This window comes from Ahaetulla prasina, chromosome 5 (assembly GCF_028640845.1).
Source record: "Ahaetulla prasina isolate Xishuangbanna chromosome 5, ASM2864084v1, whole genome shotgun sequence".
NCBI lineage: Eukaryota > Metazoa > Chordata > Lepidosauria > Squamata > Colubridae > Ahaetulla > Ahaetulla prasina.
Window position 1 is genome coordinate 59,545,724 of NC_080543.1, and position 20,909 is coordinate 59,566,632.

General features: G+C 36.7%; 1 protein-coding gene across 1 annotated transcript in view; it reads right to left on the minus strand.

The window, feature by feature from the left end:
• Positions 1-10,264: 10,264 nt before the first annotated feature.
• DSCAM (DS cell adhesion molecule) overlaps positions 10,265-20,909 on the minus strand; it is a 190,493-nt gene continuing 179,848 nt past the window's right edge. Inside the window, exon 27 of the mRNA XM_058185745.1 lies at positions 10,265-11,162. Within this exon, the coding sequence (XP_058041728.1) occupies positions 10,828-11,162 (335 nt within the window). The 3' untranslated portion in view covers positions 10,265-10,827. The remainder of the gene's footprint in view (positions 11,163-20,909) is intronic.

The following is a 20,909-nucleotide window of genomic DNA, read 5'->3' on the forward strand; positions in this document are numbered from 1 at the left end:
GGCCATTTCTCTTCCTACTCTTTGTGCCATTATAAATTGTTAAAAGAGCTTTCTTTCCCTAGAAACTGGCAATTGCTATTTTTACTAGTTATAAGGTAGTTAGGATTTTATAAGCACAAGTATTTGGCTCAAGTAGATTTGGAAACAAGTATGTTTGGTTTAAAATTAGGTAATAATCTATAATTACATTTTAGAGTATATATTTTATGTAAAGATGAATTTCTATAGAGTTTATCTTTATCCAAAATGGTTCCATCATAGCACACTGTACAAAATCATTTCAAATGATTGCATCTCAAGAAATATCACATTCAGTTGTATTCTTTAGGACCACATTACACACATTTTAGATATAGTAATTGACACAAATATTGCAAATCAGTAAGACATTGAAAAATATTTTTTTTATTTGTCATGAATCAACAAATTCAATTGATAATGCCAGGTTCCACATTTTTAGAGATAAATATATCCATCTTTTCTTCTTCATATTATATTTTTAAATATGTCATTTCTCTTTCCTATTCAATATTTTTATATTGCAAATGATAAAGCTCTAGCTAAAATTTGTATTGAAGAAGTGACAGCCTAAAAAACTGCAGCAAATTTCCACAATAATTTTTATGTTAGATTTACAGATCCTAAAGCAATTTGGTGTAGTGATTTACAGTAGGTGTTGGACTAGGAGTAGAGAGACAAGGTTACAATTCACCCTGAGCCACAGAGGTTAACTGGGTGACATTGGTCAATTACGGTAGTCCAATTACATGTCTGCCTTTTGAGACAGGTAATATCAAGAAACAGACATTTCAGGGATGCTGCTTTATTTTGTAACAGAAACTTAAAAGTCTGTCCAAGTTTCTCTTTGTCCCATCTCATAGTAAACAAAAGTAGAGTGGGTTTGAGTTTCTTCTTCGTGCTTCCTTCAGTCTCTGGACCATGTAAATCCATCTTTTATTTACTCACATCTTCTCCAAGGAGAACTCTACATTACTTCAAATGGCCGTTGCTGTACAGAAAAACAGCAAGGAGGAGCACTATGTGCTTCACCTTGAACTTTACACAAAACACAGTTAATTAGTAAATGAATTCCTGCAGAAACAATGGATTTAAGAGCATCATGATTAATACATCCTGTTGGTATTGGTATTTGTTCCCCCTTTATGTGGACTAATGTCAAATGAACACAAAAGGGGCCGGGATAGCTCAGGCAATAGAGAAGCCTGTTATTAGAACACAAAGCCTGCAATTACTGCAGGTTCGAGCCCGGCCCAAGGTTGACTCAGCCTTCCACCCTTTATAAGGTAGGTAAAATGAGGACCCAGATTGTTGGGGGGGCAATAAGTTGACTTTGTAAAAAATATACAAATAGAATGAGACTATTGCCTTATACATTGTAAGCCGCCCTGAGTCTTCGGAGAAGGGCGGGGTATAAATGTAAAAAAAAAAAATCAACTTTTAAATAATAACAGGGTGAGAATAAGGCCATGTGAACTCCCATAAACATTATAAATGAGTTACAGTATATGGTTTACTGAATATATGATACTGATTTATTAAATAGCTTTCCCCATCCAAATATGTACCCATCCAAATGAGCAGGTCTTGTTAAATAATTTTTCAATGCTGTTTACACCAAAATATATTTGCCATTTCTTATTCACATACACTATATTGGGATACCTTGAAATAATATTTGTCAATAGAAATAGGTAATATACTGATGTAAAATACTTAAATCATTCATGACCACTTATAAGCCAGCAAACATTTTGTGTCATTCTACAATAAGAAAAGTTTGGGTTTCCCCAACAACCCTCTTTCAAGTGACTTCTATTTATCAAGAAAGGGAGAAGTAGAGTGGGTTGGCCAGGAGACAAATGCAGAACAGGGTGATTGGGGTTGAATTCAGTTTTCCACAGCAATTTTGAGCAGCTATATGAATGCCATTAACAGTGATACAGTGAAAGCTATAAATACTAATTGTATTACTCTTTGGTTTTGATTTATTAGCTCAAACTAGCAAATTTGAAAAATACAAATGCATATATCATTTAAAATATGTATGCCACTGTTATAGTTCAATGCTATTTTTATCTTGGATCTATGTCAAAAGTAATAGAGTTTATTGGAAGTGAGTGGAACGAGATAGTGGGAACTAAGAGTCACAGTTTACCTAACCAGGCTATAACCTTGTAGTTTATTTGGAAAGGAATAGGATCTGTGAAAGAGAAGGCTGACTTCTGACTGATTGCCTATCTTGATTTGCATGCTATTGGAAATAGAGTGGCAGGAAGTAAAAACCCTTCATGGGACTAAATTATAAGTCATTGCTACCATACAAGTAATGAGACATATTTGCTAAGCAAGGCTAGCATTTAAAAACTTATTGTAAGTTCCCTCATAAGACAGCCTTTCTTTTAGAGCAGTACAAACCCATTTAACACTAAAACAGATTCAGCTAAGGCATCAAATATTTACAGGTTTATAAAGCTTGTACTATAAAGGTCTAACCCAGCTGCTATAAGAACAGAACTGCCATTATGTAGGTGAATAAAATTCTTCCTAGCTTCATGAAACAGCAGCTAACATTTATAGTAGCCACTACTTCTGGGATTCTTCCTATAAGCTTCAGAAACCAATCTGGATGATTATACCTCTTATGCTGCCCTGGAGCGCTTGCTTCCAGGCTGGGAATTATTGAGTAAAATAAAGGGTTGGGTTTTTTTTCCAAAAAATTTTTTAGATGTAGACTCAGTTAAATTCTTAATTCACTTCTTCTCATAAACATAAATCCCAGCAACTGATTTTGGATCAGTTACCATTCATGTTTCTCAAATGGCAGCTATAAAGTTACTTTTGGGAAAAAATCAAGAATGCTTCATAGTAAAGGCAGAATATAAGTGGAAATAAAATCTGTTTCTAAAAGCTTAATTTCTCATTTGATCAAGAAAATCTCCTATTCCCACTATTGCCATTTGAATAAGTTGTTTTTCTTTTCCTCAGTGCAAATACTGAAAGTTGCTCCAGCATTTTTTTTTTAACGGAAAGGTCTGCATTCATTGACTTTGTTTTCAGCCTTAAAAATGTTTATAGAAATAACCAAGTGTTCTAGAATTTCCTTAGCAAAAAGAATCTTCAGTTTTCTCTGAAAAGTTTTGGTTTTCAGGTTTGTTAGCTGGTTTTTGTACTACTCAATGCTGGAACGACTTTCAAGTCAAGAGTAATTTATTTCAAATATTGTTTACTGGCAAAGAAGAGCTTAATAAACCAACCACAGTAGCCACTTTGGTATAGCCCATAAAAGCACTGTCTTTAAGGTGGGAGGTACAACTATTATTATTAGATCAAATTGGCAGAGGAACAATGAAATGAAGTATTTTCCCAGTGTATGATACCAGGCATTGCAAATGACTTCTACATTAAAAGCCCCAAGAAGCCAATTAAGGTTATTTCTAGCCACAGAAAAATCAACAAGTTTTATGGAATCTAAAGCTGAACAAAATTAAAGCTGTACAGCACATGAGGAGTGAAAGTTCTCCATTCTTGCCAGAGAAAGGAAAGAGATAGTATGGTTTGGATTAGTCTAACTCTTGGCAAAAAAATTATCCTGCATTTTCTCCCTACATTTATTCATTCAATTTGATAAAGAAAAACAATTTTATTTGAAAGTTCTATTCCTATCTGTCAAAATCATTATCTACCCCTGGAAATGCCCCTAGAACATTTCTTCTTAGAAAAGAATTCTAGAGGCATTGCCATAGATAGAATGTGATTGTCCTGCACTTATTTAGTTATGAAGGAGCCAAAACTTGTGCAGGAGATCCACTGATTTTACATTTCGTGGAAAAATCCAAAAAGGCACTTGTGCCCGGTATTTGGTTTGTGCTCATAAAAACTGCAGAGAGGTCCAGAATAAGTCATCTCAGATGAACCAACATGCTTATTGGAACGGTAGAAATAATAGAACATTACAGGTAGGAAAAGGCCATACAAGCTTCCTAAACTGACAGAAAAATCAATAGTGAATTGATTACCTTTTTGACAAAAAGCTGACTTGAAGTAATCTTGATGGATAATAAAGCAGTAGGCCCACAGTTTACCTGTAAGACCATGGAAAGATGGGCCGTCTATTGTGAAATAAATTCATTTTGGAATTGCTAGGACATTTCTTTAACCAACCAAATGCAGATCATTCCTTCTCTAGTTGGTTTCCATACAGTGAATTTGATACATGGATAATGTATTATTTGTGCAGCCATTTGTACGCTGCCTTTTGTGATACTCTAGGAAACTTACATTTATAAAAAACATAATAATAGTAATTAGTTAAAAGTGCACTTAAAATTCCACCAGTGCACTCTGCCTAATTGATGTTCTCCACACTAAAGGCTTGCAAAAGACCCCCATTTTTACAGACTTTCTAAAGTTTATAAAAAGTTTGACAGTGTGGCAGTCTTCCTGGCTTCTAGGGAAGCTGGGGTTCCAAAGTCAGCTGGCTTTGGTTGAAAATGCCTTCCTCTGGGTCTCTGCCTGCTAATCTCCTCATGAGGACCACTCTGGCATTGGGAAAGACTAGCAAGATAGTGTTGTGGAGCCCTTTTTCTCTTTGAACATATAGGATATAGAAAGGGGTATTAAGCCAGCTGAGGCTATTTGGCTATAACAAATTTGTTTGTAAAGTCTGAGTTCCCAGGTTTTTTTGATAAGATATATCAGCAGACTATCCTCGACTTTGTTTTGCTTTATTTTGCTTAGGGACATTGCTTTACTTAAAAATCTATCCGTCAGAAAGTCAAAAGTCTCCAGTTTCAACCAAGTCAGTGGGAAAGTAGGCTACCAAACCATTTCCAGGTTACTGCTTATATACCCTGAGTCTTTAGAGAAGTATTAAAAAGTAGCAAATCCCTAAAAAAGTTGAACCTTGGTACAGACCTCAAGTCTTGAGAAGAAAAGGTGCTGCACAGTTGCTGGGTCTAGAGGTCTGTGCTGTCCTTTCTGGGATTTCTGAAAGCTGAAGAAATATGTATTGATATCCATTTATTTTTCTGTAACTCTCTTGATGTTTTTCAATAAAATCCTTTCTGACATTTCACCTTGGCTTGAACCTATTGTCTTGCAATCCCAAAGAAGCCTTAAAAGTATTTATAAGAAACAGGTGATATCTTGCATTGAAGCTAGAAGCAATATAGTTTCTACAGTATAACTCTTCTAAATCAGTTAGGTATCAGTTGACAGACTGGCAGCCACATTCCATGCAGTTGTAGCTTCTGTGTCATTGTCAAGGGCAGCCACACATAGAATAAATTTCAGAAATCTAACCAGAAAATTTCAATGACTTAAGTTGCTGTCTTCAATGCCTCCCAGTCCAAGAAAGGTTATAGCAAGAGCTGCAAGTCAAAAATGCACACACTGTGCATCTACTCCTTCAGGGGAATCACAATTCTATCAAAAACAATAGAGTGAACCTATGTGATACCTGAGGCCTAACAGCAACTTCATCTTGTTGGTATTCAGACTGAGTCGGTTCTACTTCCTTTGATCTATCATTTTGACACAAGGTCAAAGCTTCCATTTCATTGGTGGAGATTTATAGTGATGATACTCACCTAAACCACTTCTAACAGAAGAAAGGGCTGAGCCCTGGGGTACCTTGACACTGAATTGCCCAAAGACTTAACCTCTCTTTCATCGACTGACTGGAATTACCTACTTAGGAAGGAACAGAATTACTGCACAGTGGTGCCTCAATTCTCAATTGTCATAGATGGTCAAAAAAGATGCTATAGCCAATAACAACAAACGTCATTGAAAGCTCTAAATTGATTAGGGGAGCTATAACATGATCTAATCATGTTTACATTTAGACATTTATATGGCAAAATGTACAAAATAAAAGAAACATTCAATTACATTTGAATAATAATAATAAGTACAGCACATGACTCAAACCCTTTTCTGTAGCATGCTAGTTCTTCAAATGCAAGTAAAAATTGCAATTGATGGGCATTTACAGAAGTCAGAGTTTTTAAGAGCTGGGTGGCTTATAAATGTGATTTATAAATTCAATAGGTTTATAAATACATTTATGAATTATGTCTTCATTTTGACACACTACTGTAATCATACTTTCTTTCTGAAATATCACATGAGGTTTCCCCTTTCCCAGAAGTAAGGAACATGTACATCTTGGTAGATCTAATATTAGACTGAATTGTTCCAGAGGATAAGCTTGGTTGTCTGTCATCTTGTTTATTTGTTTAATTTGGAGGATTTTTTTTTACAATATAAGATTTGCATGGTTGATACCTCTGTGACTAAATCTGCTCCATTTGTAGATATACACATGAGCAAAAGAAAAGCAAATTTGTTTCCTCTTTCATTTCATTCTGCTGATATCTTCAGCACATTTCAGAAATCAACACAATGTTGTACAGAAGGTGACATTTATACTTTCTGATTTCCAAAGGTAATGCTTTAAAATGTATTACTTTGCAGCTGAAGTTTAGCATCAAATCCAAAGACTGCTCAGTGTCAGGAACACAGGACAGCCTTCAACATTTATTGAGAACTAGTAAATGCATCTGGCACTGGTTTAAGACACTGGCTGGAAAAATAATAGTGAATATGAAAAATAGCGTAAAGAACAAACAGAAAAAACATCTTAAACATACATTCGAAAGCATTAAAATTATAATTCATTTTATGTTTCAAATAAAATTATTTTAGCTCTTTATACATTTTAAAATAAATTCCCAAAGAGTTCATTCAGCATGGAAAGTTCATCCTGCTATTTGCACAGTCATTGAATAGAACCTGATACATTTGATAGCCATCTAGTTTGTTATTCTCTTCAAGCCAGTCATTGTAAATATTCATAGGATTAGCAGAATCTTAAGGCTAGAAGGCTAGATGAATAACCATTCAGTTGTCTCCTGTTATAAATTAAAAGGTTATAAATTATCAGTATTTTAGTTTAACAAATATTAAACAAATGCCACAAAAAGAATGGGGTAAAATGAGTAACATCATAATTTAAAATCTTAAATTGCTAAAATAGGAATGATTATGTGACTATCTGATCATTGTCATGTAAAAGAGAAGAAAGGAGTTCTAATAGTCATTCTGACGAAAAGATTTGCATTCATGCACTGCAAAGAAATTGTTCAACATACACAAGCGGGATTTTTCAAAATAAGATTGAAGCAAAAACCTTGCTGCTATAGGAATTTTTAATCCCTGTCTCACAGTCTACAGTTGTTTCTCACAGCTGTAACCAGGTGTTTGATATTGAGGCTTTGCAAGAGCGCAGCAGATGAAATAACAAGAATTATCTTTTGTTGTTTGCTTATGCTCTCTAGATGTATTTCAAAGTCATATTAATCATTTTAATAACTAAGATTCTATGATGATGAAATTTATAAACAATAAAAAGTCACCTAATTTTTTTGATGCAATCAAAATACATAAATGTTCAAAATGTAATTTGTCTTCAACAGATGGTAATATTTTACTGACTTGCAGACTGTATATGGAATTGGATCTTACAATTCAAACATCTAGATGATTTGTTGAATGTACTCTTTTTCTGTAAAAGATACATAAAAACAAAATAAAACAATTTCCCTACTTCCTTGATTTTATTAACTTCTTTAATTACGATAGAGAAAGGGAAAACAGTCTGAAGTATTTACCAGCATTTATATGAACAACTTAACCTGTAACCCCATGTCTAAACTGCAATCCTACATTTCTGACACAGAGAAAAAAAATGACTAAAAAAAACTATTTAAGTTTGATATATAATGGGATTTTAAAGTTGGCAGTTTGTGTTGTGATGAGGTTCTTATTGTTATGGGTATTATTTTATTAAGGTGTCTCTAAATGGGCAGTCTGAGAAGTTCAGGATTGTGGACCATTAACATGTGTGATATAATTGTTCTGCGATGCAGATGCTGGGACTGACCAGTCTTCAGGAGGAGAGAGAGCTAAGGCATGAACTAGTTCGGGGTCTCCAACCTTGGCAACTTTAAGAGTTGTGGACTTCAACTCCCAGAGTTCCTCAGCCAGCAAGCTTAAAGTTGCCAAGGTTGGAGACCCCAAACTAGATCACTACTGAGAGATAAAGCAGCAGTGGTGAAGGATAGGGAAATATCTTGGCAAGCATCCTATATGTCAAAATATTCACAAGAAGGATGCAATATCAAATAGAGCATGGTCAGCTTTCAGAAAGGCAACCAGCCTTGAACTCCATTATTTGGATAAAGCATCATAGCATATAAAATTATATTTAAGGGTTTAAAGATGCATCAATTTTATTATTTCTTTATTTTTCTTATTCCTACTTCATCTAAAATTTTTAAGAAATAAATCTACTGGTTAGAGTCTTGAGCTAGGCCTGAGGATACCCAGATTCAAATCCACTCTGTATGGAAGCTCACTGGATTATTGACACTTGGCCCAATTCATTTCAGAGTTGTGGTAAAAATGAAAAAGGACTGCTATATATACTGCCTTGAGCCCTGTAAGAAAAGGTAAATTAAGAAATGAGTATTTCCTTTTTTCAACCAGCTTCATGTTCAGGCTTAAACTAGATTTTACTAGGGCTATTTAGATCTCTGCAGGGATATTTCACTTCAACAAAGGCTTGAGGAAATCACTCTTAAAGTGGTTTCATGAAACAAAGCAGCCCAGTAGTTTCTAGGAACAATGTGAAGCAGACCTATTTCATTTATTCAAAGATTCTTGTGGAGCACATACAATAATCATATATTCCACAAGGATCTTTGAACAAATGAAACAGGTCTGCTTCACATTGTTCCTAGAAAGTTTTGGGTTTTAATAAGAACCATACCCTTTCTATCCATCAGCTTCATGTTCTACCAACGAAGCTATCGAAGTGCTGTCCCGGTGCCTGGAGGCCGTACGGGTCTGGATGGGGAGAAATAGGCTCAAGCTCAATCCCTCCAAGACAGAGTGGCTGTGGATGCCGGCATCCCGATACAGTCAGCTAAATCCGCGGCTGACCATCGGTGGCGAGTCATTGGCCCCGATGGAAAGGGTCCATAACAGGCGTCCTCCTGGATGAGCGGCTGTCTCTAGAAGACCATTTGGCGGCCGTCTCCAGGAAGCGTTCTACCAGGTTCGCCTGATGCGCCAGTTGCGCCTTTCTGGACGGGATGCCTATGCCGGTCACTCACGCACTCGTGACGTCTCGCCTGGATTACTGCAATGCTCTCTACATGGGGCTCCCCTTGAAGGGCATCCGGAGGCTACAGTTAGTCCAGAATGCGGCTGCGCGGGTGATAGATGGAGCCCCTCGTGGCTCCCGTATAACACCCATCCTGCGCAGGCTGCACTGGCTACCTGTGGCTTTCGGGTGCGCTTCAAGGTTTTGACCACCTTTAAAGCGCTCCATGGCATTGGGCGGGCTACTTACGGGACCGCCTACTGCTACCGAATATCTCTCACCGACCCGTGCGCTCTCACAGAGGGTCTCCTCAGGGTGCCGTCGGTAGCGGCAATGTCGTCTGGCGACACCCAGGAAAGGCCTTCTCTGTGGGGCCCCACCCTCTGGAATGAACTACCCCGGACTTCGTCAGCTTTCCGACCTCGGACCTTCCGCGGGCTTAAAAGCGTATTTATTTAATTGTGCAGGGCTGAGCTAGATTTTAAATTATTGGTTTTAAAATTGGGTTTTATTTGATATTTTAATTCTAAATTCTGGGCTTGTTAGAATCAGTTTTTTAATTGTTTTATATTGTATTTATATGTCTTTTAAATGCCTGTACACCGCCCTGAGTCCTTCGGGAGATAGGGCGGTATATAAATTTGAATAAATAAATAAATAAATACCTGGCAAAGAAAATAAAAGTTATTTTCTTCTTTTAGTCCCTAGCCATTGTAACCCAGGCGAACATTGTTTCTCGTACCTTTTAATATAACTGTCTATTGGAGACAAAACTAAACGAACACAAGAAAAACATAAATAAATGATGAAGAATTATACATTTTATAACTATAAAGTCAAAGTCATCTTGTTATATGTCAGCCCGAGTTTTATTATAACCTCCCCAATGATTAAAAACTTTTCCCAGTCAAGTCTATAGAGATTATAAATCTACAAAAATGAAATTACCTGTGCTAAATGAACACAATGTGAATAAGGGAAGGCAATACAGATGCACAGATAAAGGCAGAAGACCCTTTTATTTCGCATAGACAAAATGCAAAGAGTGTCTCATTAAATTAATATAAAAAGAAAAGCGATGCCAAATCAAATCGATGCCCCTTCCCTTCCCCACTTCACTGACACACAGCACTCATTCTAATTAACAGAGAAAAAAGAATTGATCAACGACCCATTTGCTAGTTTAAAAAAAATGTGCAAAACATGACAAAAGACTTTTTTTGCCTTTTTAAAAATAAATATCCCTGTTAAATTCACAAATAGAGTGCTTTCCTTTTTTAAAATTGTTTTCTTTCTTAATTGTGTGTGATGGAACTCCCAGTTTAAAATATTTTATTTAGTCCCCATGCACTTTGTAGAAAATCAGTAAAAACACAAAAGCTTGTGAATATCAGAAAAAAGTGGACTCCCTTTTCTTAAAAAATTGAGGAGGTTCATTCAGATGAAGCTCACACTCAGACAGAAAAAAAGCAGGAGAGTCTTTGCACTGTCTGTCAGTTGCATTTTTGTCCCAAATATTTTGGCAATCTTCTTCTTTAATTATAAATATTGGTATTCAATAAAAAAGGTAGCTTTGATTGGATTTTTAAATAATTATTAAGTATGTACAGCCACTGTCCAGCCATGCTCTCTTTTCGTTATACAAGGGTATAAGATTTTGCGTAGGGATTGTTTCCTTTTAAGTGGCTCCGAGAGTCCAGGAGGGATTCTTGGGAACTGCTCATTTTCGCTGCCTGTCCTAGCTCAGCTCCTTCTCGCTGAGGTAATGTTGCTACGCCACCAGATTGCCATGACTGTGCTTCTCTCGTGGAGGAAGCCTCCACAGGGACTGGCTCCAAAACGGCTGGGCGCTTCAAGGTTCGGCTTTTTTGGGGTTCCAGGCAGGTCTGTCCCAAGTCTCTGCTAGTGCCTGGAACGCCTCGGTTTAACAAAAAGTCCATCCGAAGATACGGTGGCAAATGCATGAGGTCACCTGTTAGGCAGAGGAGAGAAAAGAGAAAGAGTTAGTCTGCATGACCCGACTGCCAACGTGTGCCGGGGCACACAAAGAGAAGAAAGAGGATGCGCTCAACCCAGAAATACACATCCCTGCAGAGTGATACGACATATGGCAACCAAACCAAGTTTGTTCATTAATTTCAAGCAATATTGACGCATGAAATTGGAGGGCAGCCCTGCACTTGATTTTTACTGCAGAGTTGATGGTATTCATGTATTTAGGGTAGAAAGAAAGGCAAGATCATACAAATGTATTTTGAATAGGAGGGAAGACAAACACCACAATTCCATACTTTCAGATGTCACATTCATAAAAACATATTCAACTCCAATCCATTGGGCAGGAATATATCTCATTTGTTCCAGTGCAATTTGCATTGAAGTAGATGACACTGATCTGGAAAGGAGTGAAATATGAAAGGCTGCAATGAATGTTGGACACAGTGAATCGTTGTTTTATGAGGGAACATGCCATCCATTAAATGTACGTATGACTAAATAAGGATATGAATAGCATGTCCAGAATATGATCACAGAATATCATTCACAGGGGCTTTCTGTTAATGTTTCCATAATAAATGAATAGGAATTAGGCATTTACTGAATTATTTATAAACTATGTTTCTAAAAAAAAGAAAAAAAGGATTATTTATTTTTTATTTTGTATACATCTCGCCTTTCAACTCCAGGATACATTCAAGACAGCTAACAAAAGTTCTAATGGTATGTATAAACATGTATATAAATGATCACTAATAATAAAATTTACAATTTGCCCAGAGTTGCACCTTGAAAAGTTTCCTAAAGTCTGAGATCATAAAAAGTAAATGCAGTCATAATGAAAGTCCAGAAGGCTTTCTCCTGCATGCTTGAAAGATGAACTTCCCAACAGCAGGAGTATCTGCAGGAAACTTCTCTAGAGCATCTACAGAAAAATCTTTTTTGATCTATCTGCAGAAAATCATGATGCCATCACACAAATGCTGATATTAAATAGTTGACTCTCAATGTCTGAAACAAATACATAAACAGTACATAAGTTGTGTGCTGCATATATGTCATCACTTTTCCCATCACTTTTCCCTATTCCTCCACAGAGACCCATGCTTCTGCTGAGGATCTTAACAAACAGCAAGGTTCAAAGAAGATAAGCAGGGCCTAAGCTGTTTAGAGCTTTACGTACTAACTCAATCTTAAATTATGCCAGGCATGTAGATATTTCAGTACAGGCTTCACAAGGTTGATGCAACCTGAACTAGCTAGCAGCCTAGCTGACACATTTTATCCTATAGTAACTGCAACTTTCAGAATAGAATAGAATAGAATTCTTTATTGGCCAAGTGTGATTGCACACACAAGGAATTTGTCTTGGTTCTACAGGTAGTTCTTGACTTATGACCACAATTGAGCCCAAAATTTCTGTTGTTAAGCAAGAAAGTTGTTAAGTGCCCCATAATCTTTCTTGCCACAGTTGTTAAATGAATCTCTGCAGCTGTTAAATTAGTAATATGGTTGCTAAGCGAATCTGGCTTCCTCATTGACTTTTCTTGTCAGAAGGTCACAAAAAGGGAATTCCATGACCCCAGGACACTGCAGCTGTCATAAATATGAGTCAGTTGGCATCTGAATTTTTATCACATGATTACAGGGATGCTGCAACAGTTATAAGTATGAAAAACGCTTGTAAGTCACTTTTTTCAATGTGATTGTAATTCCTAACAGTCACTAAATGAACTGTTGTAGTCAAGGACTACGTGTATATGCTTTTTTTATTATATATTTTATTATTTTTTAAAAGAGATACACAAATAATAACACAAGTATTACAAATAAAAACAATGCCCTGCATTTCATTTCTTTTAAACTATTGTGATATAACTAAATGAAAACAAATGTTTCATAGATAGCCTCATGTAGAGCACATAGTTAAATACTATAGTTAAAATGTTGTGTCTTGCTGCTAAATCTGAGTTTATCAGGTTTGTTTTTTTAGGCATATCCAGGAAGCTTAGTAGTCCAAACTCTCCCACCCATTTTCCAGTTTAGGTCTTTCATCAAAGTGACCAAACTATTGTAGTTTCAGTATCATATCCCAGCTGAAAGACTGACTGAAATAGCTCTAAAAAAAGTACTATTGTGCTCCTCCAGGATCCACTATAGTAATAATAGAAGAAACCTTGATGCATAATTTATTTATTATTCAAAGAAACAGAAATTGGGGAAAGAGTGAGTGAGTGAATGAATGATTAAACAGTTTTCCTGCTATGTACTGAACTACAATAATTGTTATATGTTTATATAACTCTTTAAATAGCAGTTGCCCACTCAAGATTCATTATATACACATTTTTCCACTCCATGGAACAGAACAATTATAGTTCTCCTCTTGGGAAACAGCTTCTAAACAATACTGATGTCCGTGATAGCCATTTAATGGAAGATGCTTCCTTTTTCACAAAACATAACATACTACAGACTGTTTAGATGGAATTTGGGTATTCCATAAAAGTGATTGTTCATCATTTATCACTTAATAGCATCTGTCTGTTCTTTAAACATGTGGGAGGGAGGGGAAGAGTAAAGGCAGATGCCTTTATTGGAACTGTAATAGGCAGGATTGAGCCGCACACAGATGCTGGGAATGATGTTTAAGAGCTATCCCATGTCTTGCCTTCAGTATTTACCCTCTGGAACAGATAACCAGACTCTTGTTAGGCCTGGACTCTTGCCTGTTGCTGTCAGAATAGCATGTAATAAGGCTACAGTCATCTCTGGCTAGGTTATAGAGGATGTGAGACCTTCTTGTTGAGATTGGGGCCTATAGGAAAAATTAAAATGCTTGCTTATTGTACTGCCTTTAGTTTAGATAATGAAGCATAACATTATGAGAACCTGCATTCAGCCATGGCTTTCTATCACTTGGTCACAAGCAGAAACAAAAATAAACACTTTTCCCGATAAGAATAATTTGGGAGTAGACCTTTGTTTGATTTCTCTCAGGAAGTATTTTCAAAGACTGAAGAGGAAGTTTGTGAATGAGAACTGGAAAGAAAATCCACAGATTGGAGTTAATGGCTAGAAACTATAAAGACCTACTGTAGATAGGCCTAACTATTTTTTAAAAATATTATATTAATACAGAACAAAGGAAGTCTGCATTGGATTATATTATATAATCCAATGCATAGTAAACCTGTCTCTGCAAGATAAATGGCCCTAATTTGGGCCAAAAAAAAAAAGCTATCTGCCAATTTCAATCACAGAGGGAGTTTCTGCCTATATCTGCAAACTCTGTCTTAATTCTGGATTAGAAAGCACGTTTTCAAAACAGAGCAAGATGCGTACATATTAAACCAAAATTGCAGAGTTTATACATTTCCAAGCAGAAAACACTCATCTGGCATAATATAAGTAGAGAGGAAAAAGTTCAGTAACTGTGCTATTCAGAGTTTCAAGAAGCTGCTTAATCTCAAAATAGATAATATAAGGCAAGAATAATGCAAATATTCAGGTTGTACATAATACTTGTAAAATCTGCCAGGGAAATCTGAACTGAATGCAACCTATGTGTTTAATATGTGAGATGGTGTTTTGTACTAGGTTTCTATCAGATTCTGAGAAGCCATAGAAAACTCTAGTCACAAGGAGATTTCAATTACAACAGTGACCAGATCGGTCAAAAATGTTGGCCTTTAGAATAGTAATAATAAAACTACGAAAACTGGACAGTGAGAAAGTGAAAAATGCCTTCAGATTATGGATTTGGAGACAGTTACTAGGAATGCTTTGGAATGCAAGAAGAATGATAATCAGTTCTGGATGAAATAAAAACTGACTGCTCCCTTGAAGCAATGATCAACAAGCAGAAACTCACATATTTACGGCACGTAATGTAAGTTGTGCTGTCTGGAAAAAATTATTATGCTTGACAAATTTGAGCATAATAAAAGACAACAGATCAGGTACACGGAAGAGATCAAGATAATTTCTGGAATGTCCATGAAAAAGCTATAAATTATTACTAGAAACAGGCTAGGATGGTGTCCATACAATCCATACAGTCACCATGTTTATGGAAATGTAAATAAATAATTAAATTACATTAACTATACTTCCATGTCAACTATTACCTGCTGAAACCATAGCCATGCAAAGCAATGCAAAATGATTTAAGTAGGGTGGGTTTTTTTGTGTTTTTTTTTACAATTCTATAATATTATAGTAAAGATTTAGGGAGTAAGTTATTGGTACATTGAACACATTGCACCGTTATCTTGTTAAGTAATAACACAGAAAGTTGTCTTGTAGCCCAAAACAAAATTAATTGCTTATAAAAGTAATAACTGTACTATTTCTACATATAGGATAAACTGTTCCTTTTTGCTTCTTGATTTATAATCACAGACAGATAAAATCATTCAGAAGTTTGGATGGAATCTCTATTCTTTGTTTGACAACATGTTCTTTGCTTTAGTTAAGTTTCCAACACAGGCATATGAACTGATATATTTAGCATGTTATATACTTTTAAACTTGGAAAAAGACAAGCATATTTCTCAGCATTTACATAAATCTACCAATAGAAATAGAATGGTTAATGCCTGAGGATTTTTAAACTGCTAATTTATATTTATTTAATTCTTTTTAATCTGCCATAATTGGCTACATAAAATTGATTTGGTCTAAAATAAAATGCAAGATACACAGTGATCGGTGCAGAACAGCAGCACTCAGGAAGAACCGGAGGTAATGACAGAGAAATGTTGACAATTTATCTGGAATTCCTACAAATAAAAAGAACAGAATTTTCCAACAGAGATAGCAATAGCAATAGCACTTAGACTTATATACCATCCCACAGTACTTTACAGCACTCTCTGGGCAATTTACAATCTCAGCATATTGACCCCAACAATCTGAGTCTTCATTTTACCGACCTTAGAAGGAGGGAAGGCTGAGTCAACTTTGAGTCCCGTCAGAATCGAACTCCAGGTTATGGGCAGAGTTTGCCTGCAATACTGCATTCTAACTACTATGCTACCAGGGCTCTTATCTGCATTTGGAACTAGGAACTCTGTCATTAAGCAACGCAGTTGCAAAACGAAAGATTACTTGATCATAGAAACTTACAATAGCAATTTCAGTTGCAATCATTAAGGAAATGAAACATGGTCATTTAGTGCGACATCATATGAATGTGTGTTGTGGCCTGCCAGTGGCTAGCCGAGCTGGCAGCAGATTCAGACAGTGAGGAGGTTGGGGAGGAACGTGGGCCAGTCCTGGGGTCTGGGAAAGGCTCAGATGAGGGCTCTGCGCCAGAGACAGAAAGGGGGCCAGGGCCATCTGGTAGTTATGTGCTGCCTCTGGAGCCTCCAGAATCTGACATCAGCGAGGCAGAAGAACAGTGTGAACCTGTTCTCAGTGTGCGCATGCGCAGAGCTGCCAGAAGGCAAGAACAATTAAGAACAAAAAGGGTGACTCGGGAGTAAGGTTTGGAGATGACTGGCCCCTCCTATAAGATATAAAAGAGGAGCAAAGGGTGTGAGCCTTTGCAGGAAGCAATTAGTTCATATAGTCAATTCAAGCTCTGAGAAGTCTGTTTGACTTTGTGCTTTGTTTGGCCTTGCAAAACTAATTGACAAGGTCTCTGGCAGCGTTTCAAGAGAGATAGAGGTGGGTGCTTATCAACGTTACCCTGAAAGACTGTGTCAACTTGAGCAGACATCTGTTGGAATCTTCATAGACTGTTTGTGAATCATTACGAGCTGTGAATGACCATAATTCACAGCTGTCTCAATAAAAGAGGTTTTTTTGGGACTAAGATTGTGATTTATGCTTTCTCAGGAAGCCTAGGTCAGAACAGTGTGACTTGTGATTTCCTGCTTGCTTCCCCATTGATTTTTCTTATTGGAAGCTGGCAATGAACATTGTAACTGAGAAATATGTGACTGTGGGATGCTGCAACAGTCATAATTGTACACCGGTTGACAAATGCCCAAATCATGATCTCATGACTGTGGAGATGCTAAATGCCCACAACTTTGATGATTGTTCAGTGCTGTTGTAATTTCACTTTATTTATTTATTTATTTATTTATTTATTATTTAAACTTTTATACCGCCCTTCTCCCGAAGGACTCAGGGCGGTGTACAGCCTACATTAAAACAGTTAAATATACAAACTTAAAATAACAATTAAAAAACTTATTCAATAAAGGCCGAAATTAAAACCGTCAAATTGACCATATTAAAATACCCAATAAAATTATTAAAATTGAAAAAATTTAAAAATTTAAAATTCAGGCCAGTCCCGCTTGGATAAATAGATAGGTTTTCAATTCCCGGCGAAAGGTCCGAAGGTCGGGTAATTGGCGTAAACCGGGGGGAAGTTCGTTCCAGAGAGTAGGTGCTCCCACAGAGAAGGCCCTTCCCCTGGGGGCCGCCAGCCGACATTGCTTGGCAGACGGCACCCTGAGAAGACCCTCTCTGTGAGAGCGCACGGGTCGGTGGGAGGCATGAGGTAACAGCAGGCGGTCCCGTAAGTACCCGGGCCCTAAGCCATGGAGCGCTTTAAAGATGGTAATCAGCACCTTGAAGCGCACCCGAAAGACCACAGGTAGCCAGTGCAGACTGCGCAGGAGTGGTGTTACCCAGGAGCAACGTGATGCTCCCTCAATCACCTGCGCAGCTGCATTCTGGACTAACTGGAGTCTCCGAGTGCACTTCAGGGGTAGCCCCATGTAGAGAGCATTGCAATAATCCAGATGAGAAGTGACGAGAGCATGAGTGACCGTGCATAAGGCATCCCGGTCAAGAAACGGGCGCAACTGGCGGACCAGGCGAACCTGGTAAAAAGCTCTCCTGGAGACGGCACTGAATGAGTGGTTGCTAAACAAGGTCTGCCTGTGCATTCTTTACTTTATAACTATTTGCAGAATTTGCAGAAATAGGTTTTTTTCTTAAACATTAACTTTTGTATGACCAGATAATTTGTAAATTATTGATAACATCTTAAGAGGATCACACATCATTCATATTTATGGAGTTTGTACAATTCAGTGACTTAAATCTTTTTGGTTGGTATATAGGCAAACTTTGTGCAGGCCACTTCCAAACTTACTCTTCTGTACCAGAGGTTTTTGTTTTGTTTTGTTTTTCCCCCCTCAGGATGCCTTTTCACTTAAAAAAATCATGGAGGACCCCAAAAGAACTTTTTTTGTATGTATATTTATCAATATTTACTGTATTAAAATTCAAATTGACAGATTCACTGCTGCTATTATCATGCTGTCTCATCATTATGAGATGGAATTTTAATATTGTATTATTTTTTTAGCACTGGCTGGCAAATAATTTTGAATTTGCAGATCCTTAAGAGAGTTTTACAGCAATCTAGGAGAACATATCTATGAACATAACTAGCAGTCACAAGACATGATGAAAACTCCTTAGTTGTAGAACACATGGACAGACTTCACCATAATTTCTACTGGGGAATTGTGAACATCCTAGATTAACATTAGAGAATTCCTGGAATCCTGACACACTCAGACAAATCAGCCACCAGCAGGCACTTAGAGATAAACGACATGTACATATCATTTAAAAAACAACAACCAAAAGCTCAAAAAGAAATAAAAAGACTGAAATACCTTCTTGCCAGCAATCAACATCTAGATAAGCAGACAAACAGTAAAAACCTAATCAAGGAACTGCCAAAAACACTTCCATCAACACTGGCAGCAGGAGTGAAATATACTTACCTTCCCAACTGGTTCAGAAGTGCACGCACCACACACCACGCATGAGTCATGTGTGTGTTTGGACCCTCTGTGCATGCGCAAATCCTTCTGCGCATACACAGAGGGTAAAAAACAGGTTACTTCCTGGTTAAAACCAGGAAGTAACGATGACCGGGAGGGTGGGTGGACCCACGCGCTGCCATCACTACCAGGTCTCCGAACCACCAGCCGCCATTGCTACCGGTTCAGCCAAACCGGTCCGAACTGGGAGCATTTCACCCCTAACTGACAGGGCATGTATATAAACAGAGACTAAACTCTACTCCCTTCTAGCATGATGATGTTACCTTTTTGGGTAATGAAATGTCTGCAAGAGGATAGCAAAGCTCAGAGAGCACCAAGGACCCAGTGGTTAATTTGCAGCATAGAATACAACACAAAGAAATTGAATGAAAACCAGTTTTTATTTTTATTAGCTTAATGATGCTTCTGAATGTAAAATAAATACTGAAACCCAAACAAAACTCCAATTTTGGAGTCTGATATTTTTAGATCATATTTTATTATGGCCATCTGTTTTAAATAGCCAGAAATTATAACCATATTTCTGGAAGAAAAAGCAAAAATTCTATTCTCATAATTGAAAAGATAATGGTTTCCTCTATAAGTAAGATTTGTCTACTCTTGCTAAAGGACAATACAGCCAAATGATAACATTTCAGGCAAAGCTTTAAGTAATAAGATGCTTCACTGCCTTTGATGCTCTAATTACCTCTTTTCAGTGGTGTGTGCAATGAAAGCAAACCTTTCAACTCACAAGCAGTGAAAATGAGTATACTTAATAATTCATGGACAGAGTTTAATTGCTACAAAAGTTATCCCAAAATGATGGTCTTCTCATATAACTTAAAAATAAGAGGGTTTTTTGTTTGGCAAGAAAAAGTATGTGCAGCAAATAATCGTTTATTCGGATTCATATACATTCTGAATGTTCAGAACTCAAATCAAGTAAAAGGGAAAAGAAAAATAGAGAAGGACAAGTGACTTTCTGGCATTTGTTCCAAATCCAGATGCTGGCACTGATTGTGTGAAAATCTATGAGAGGCCAATCAACTGTTTTTGGGTAACGTGCTGAAGACAATGTACTCCAAAGGGAAAAACAGGTATTTGGGGCAAGCAGAATGAAAATTACATGATTGACTCAAGACATCTATTATTTTGCTCACAATATTTTACATTCCTGCCTTTTCTCCGAGGTGTGATCAAGAGGTATATAAATGTGTGTACCTATTATTAACTATGCCTTTAGTAAGGCAGGCAAGAACATTTCACAAACATTAAAAACATTTTTAAATTTTTTAAAAAATGTTTTATTTCATCTTTTCAAGAAAATCTTTGAAGTCACCAATCACTATCTGGGTTGGAATAATAATGGATTTTCTACTACAAAATTATTCCTGTAGCAGCTTTTTTGAACTCCCAAACCTGTCAGTTTTCAGTCCTACTATCCCCTTTATTGGCATAGATGAGATACTTTTTAATTCAATATTAATGCAGGAGCAAAGTTTTAGAAACTTATGAAATGAGCCATGGTGTTTAAAATCAACATGAACTGCAGATTTAAATCTTGAAAATATTCTAAATAAATCATGAAAAAATGAAAGATTAGGAACAATAAACTGTTCCCATTTTTGGTGCGTCATATATTTTTAAGACAATATGCCAAAACCAATCTCATAGCCACTTGGTAAGAGAGAGAAAACATATTAAAGTTATCATTTATTTACTCTACATTTTACTCAGTTACTGACGCCTGAAAAATTGGATGGAAATTTTTTTAAAATGAAGAAATTAAAAGGAAGCTCATTTACTAGAGCTAATTTGGAAAACAAAAAAGAAACATTAAATTCCTGAGATAAATTTAGGTGAAACCTTCTGTAAGGTAAACACATCATGGTGACATTTTGCATGCTTTATGT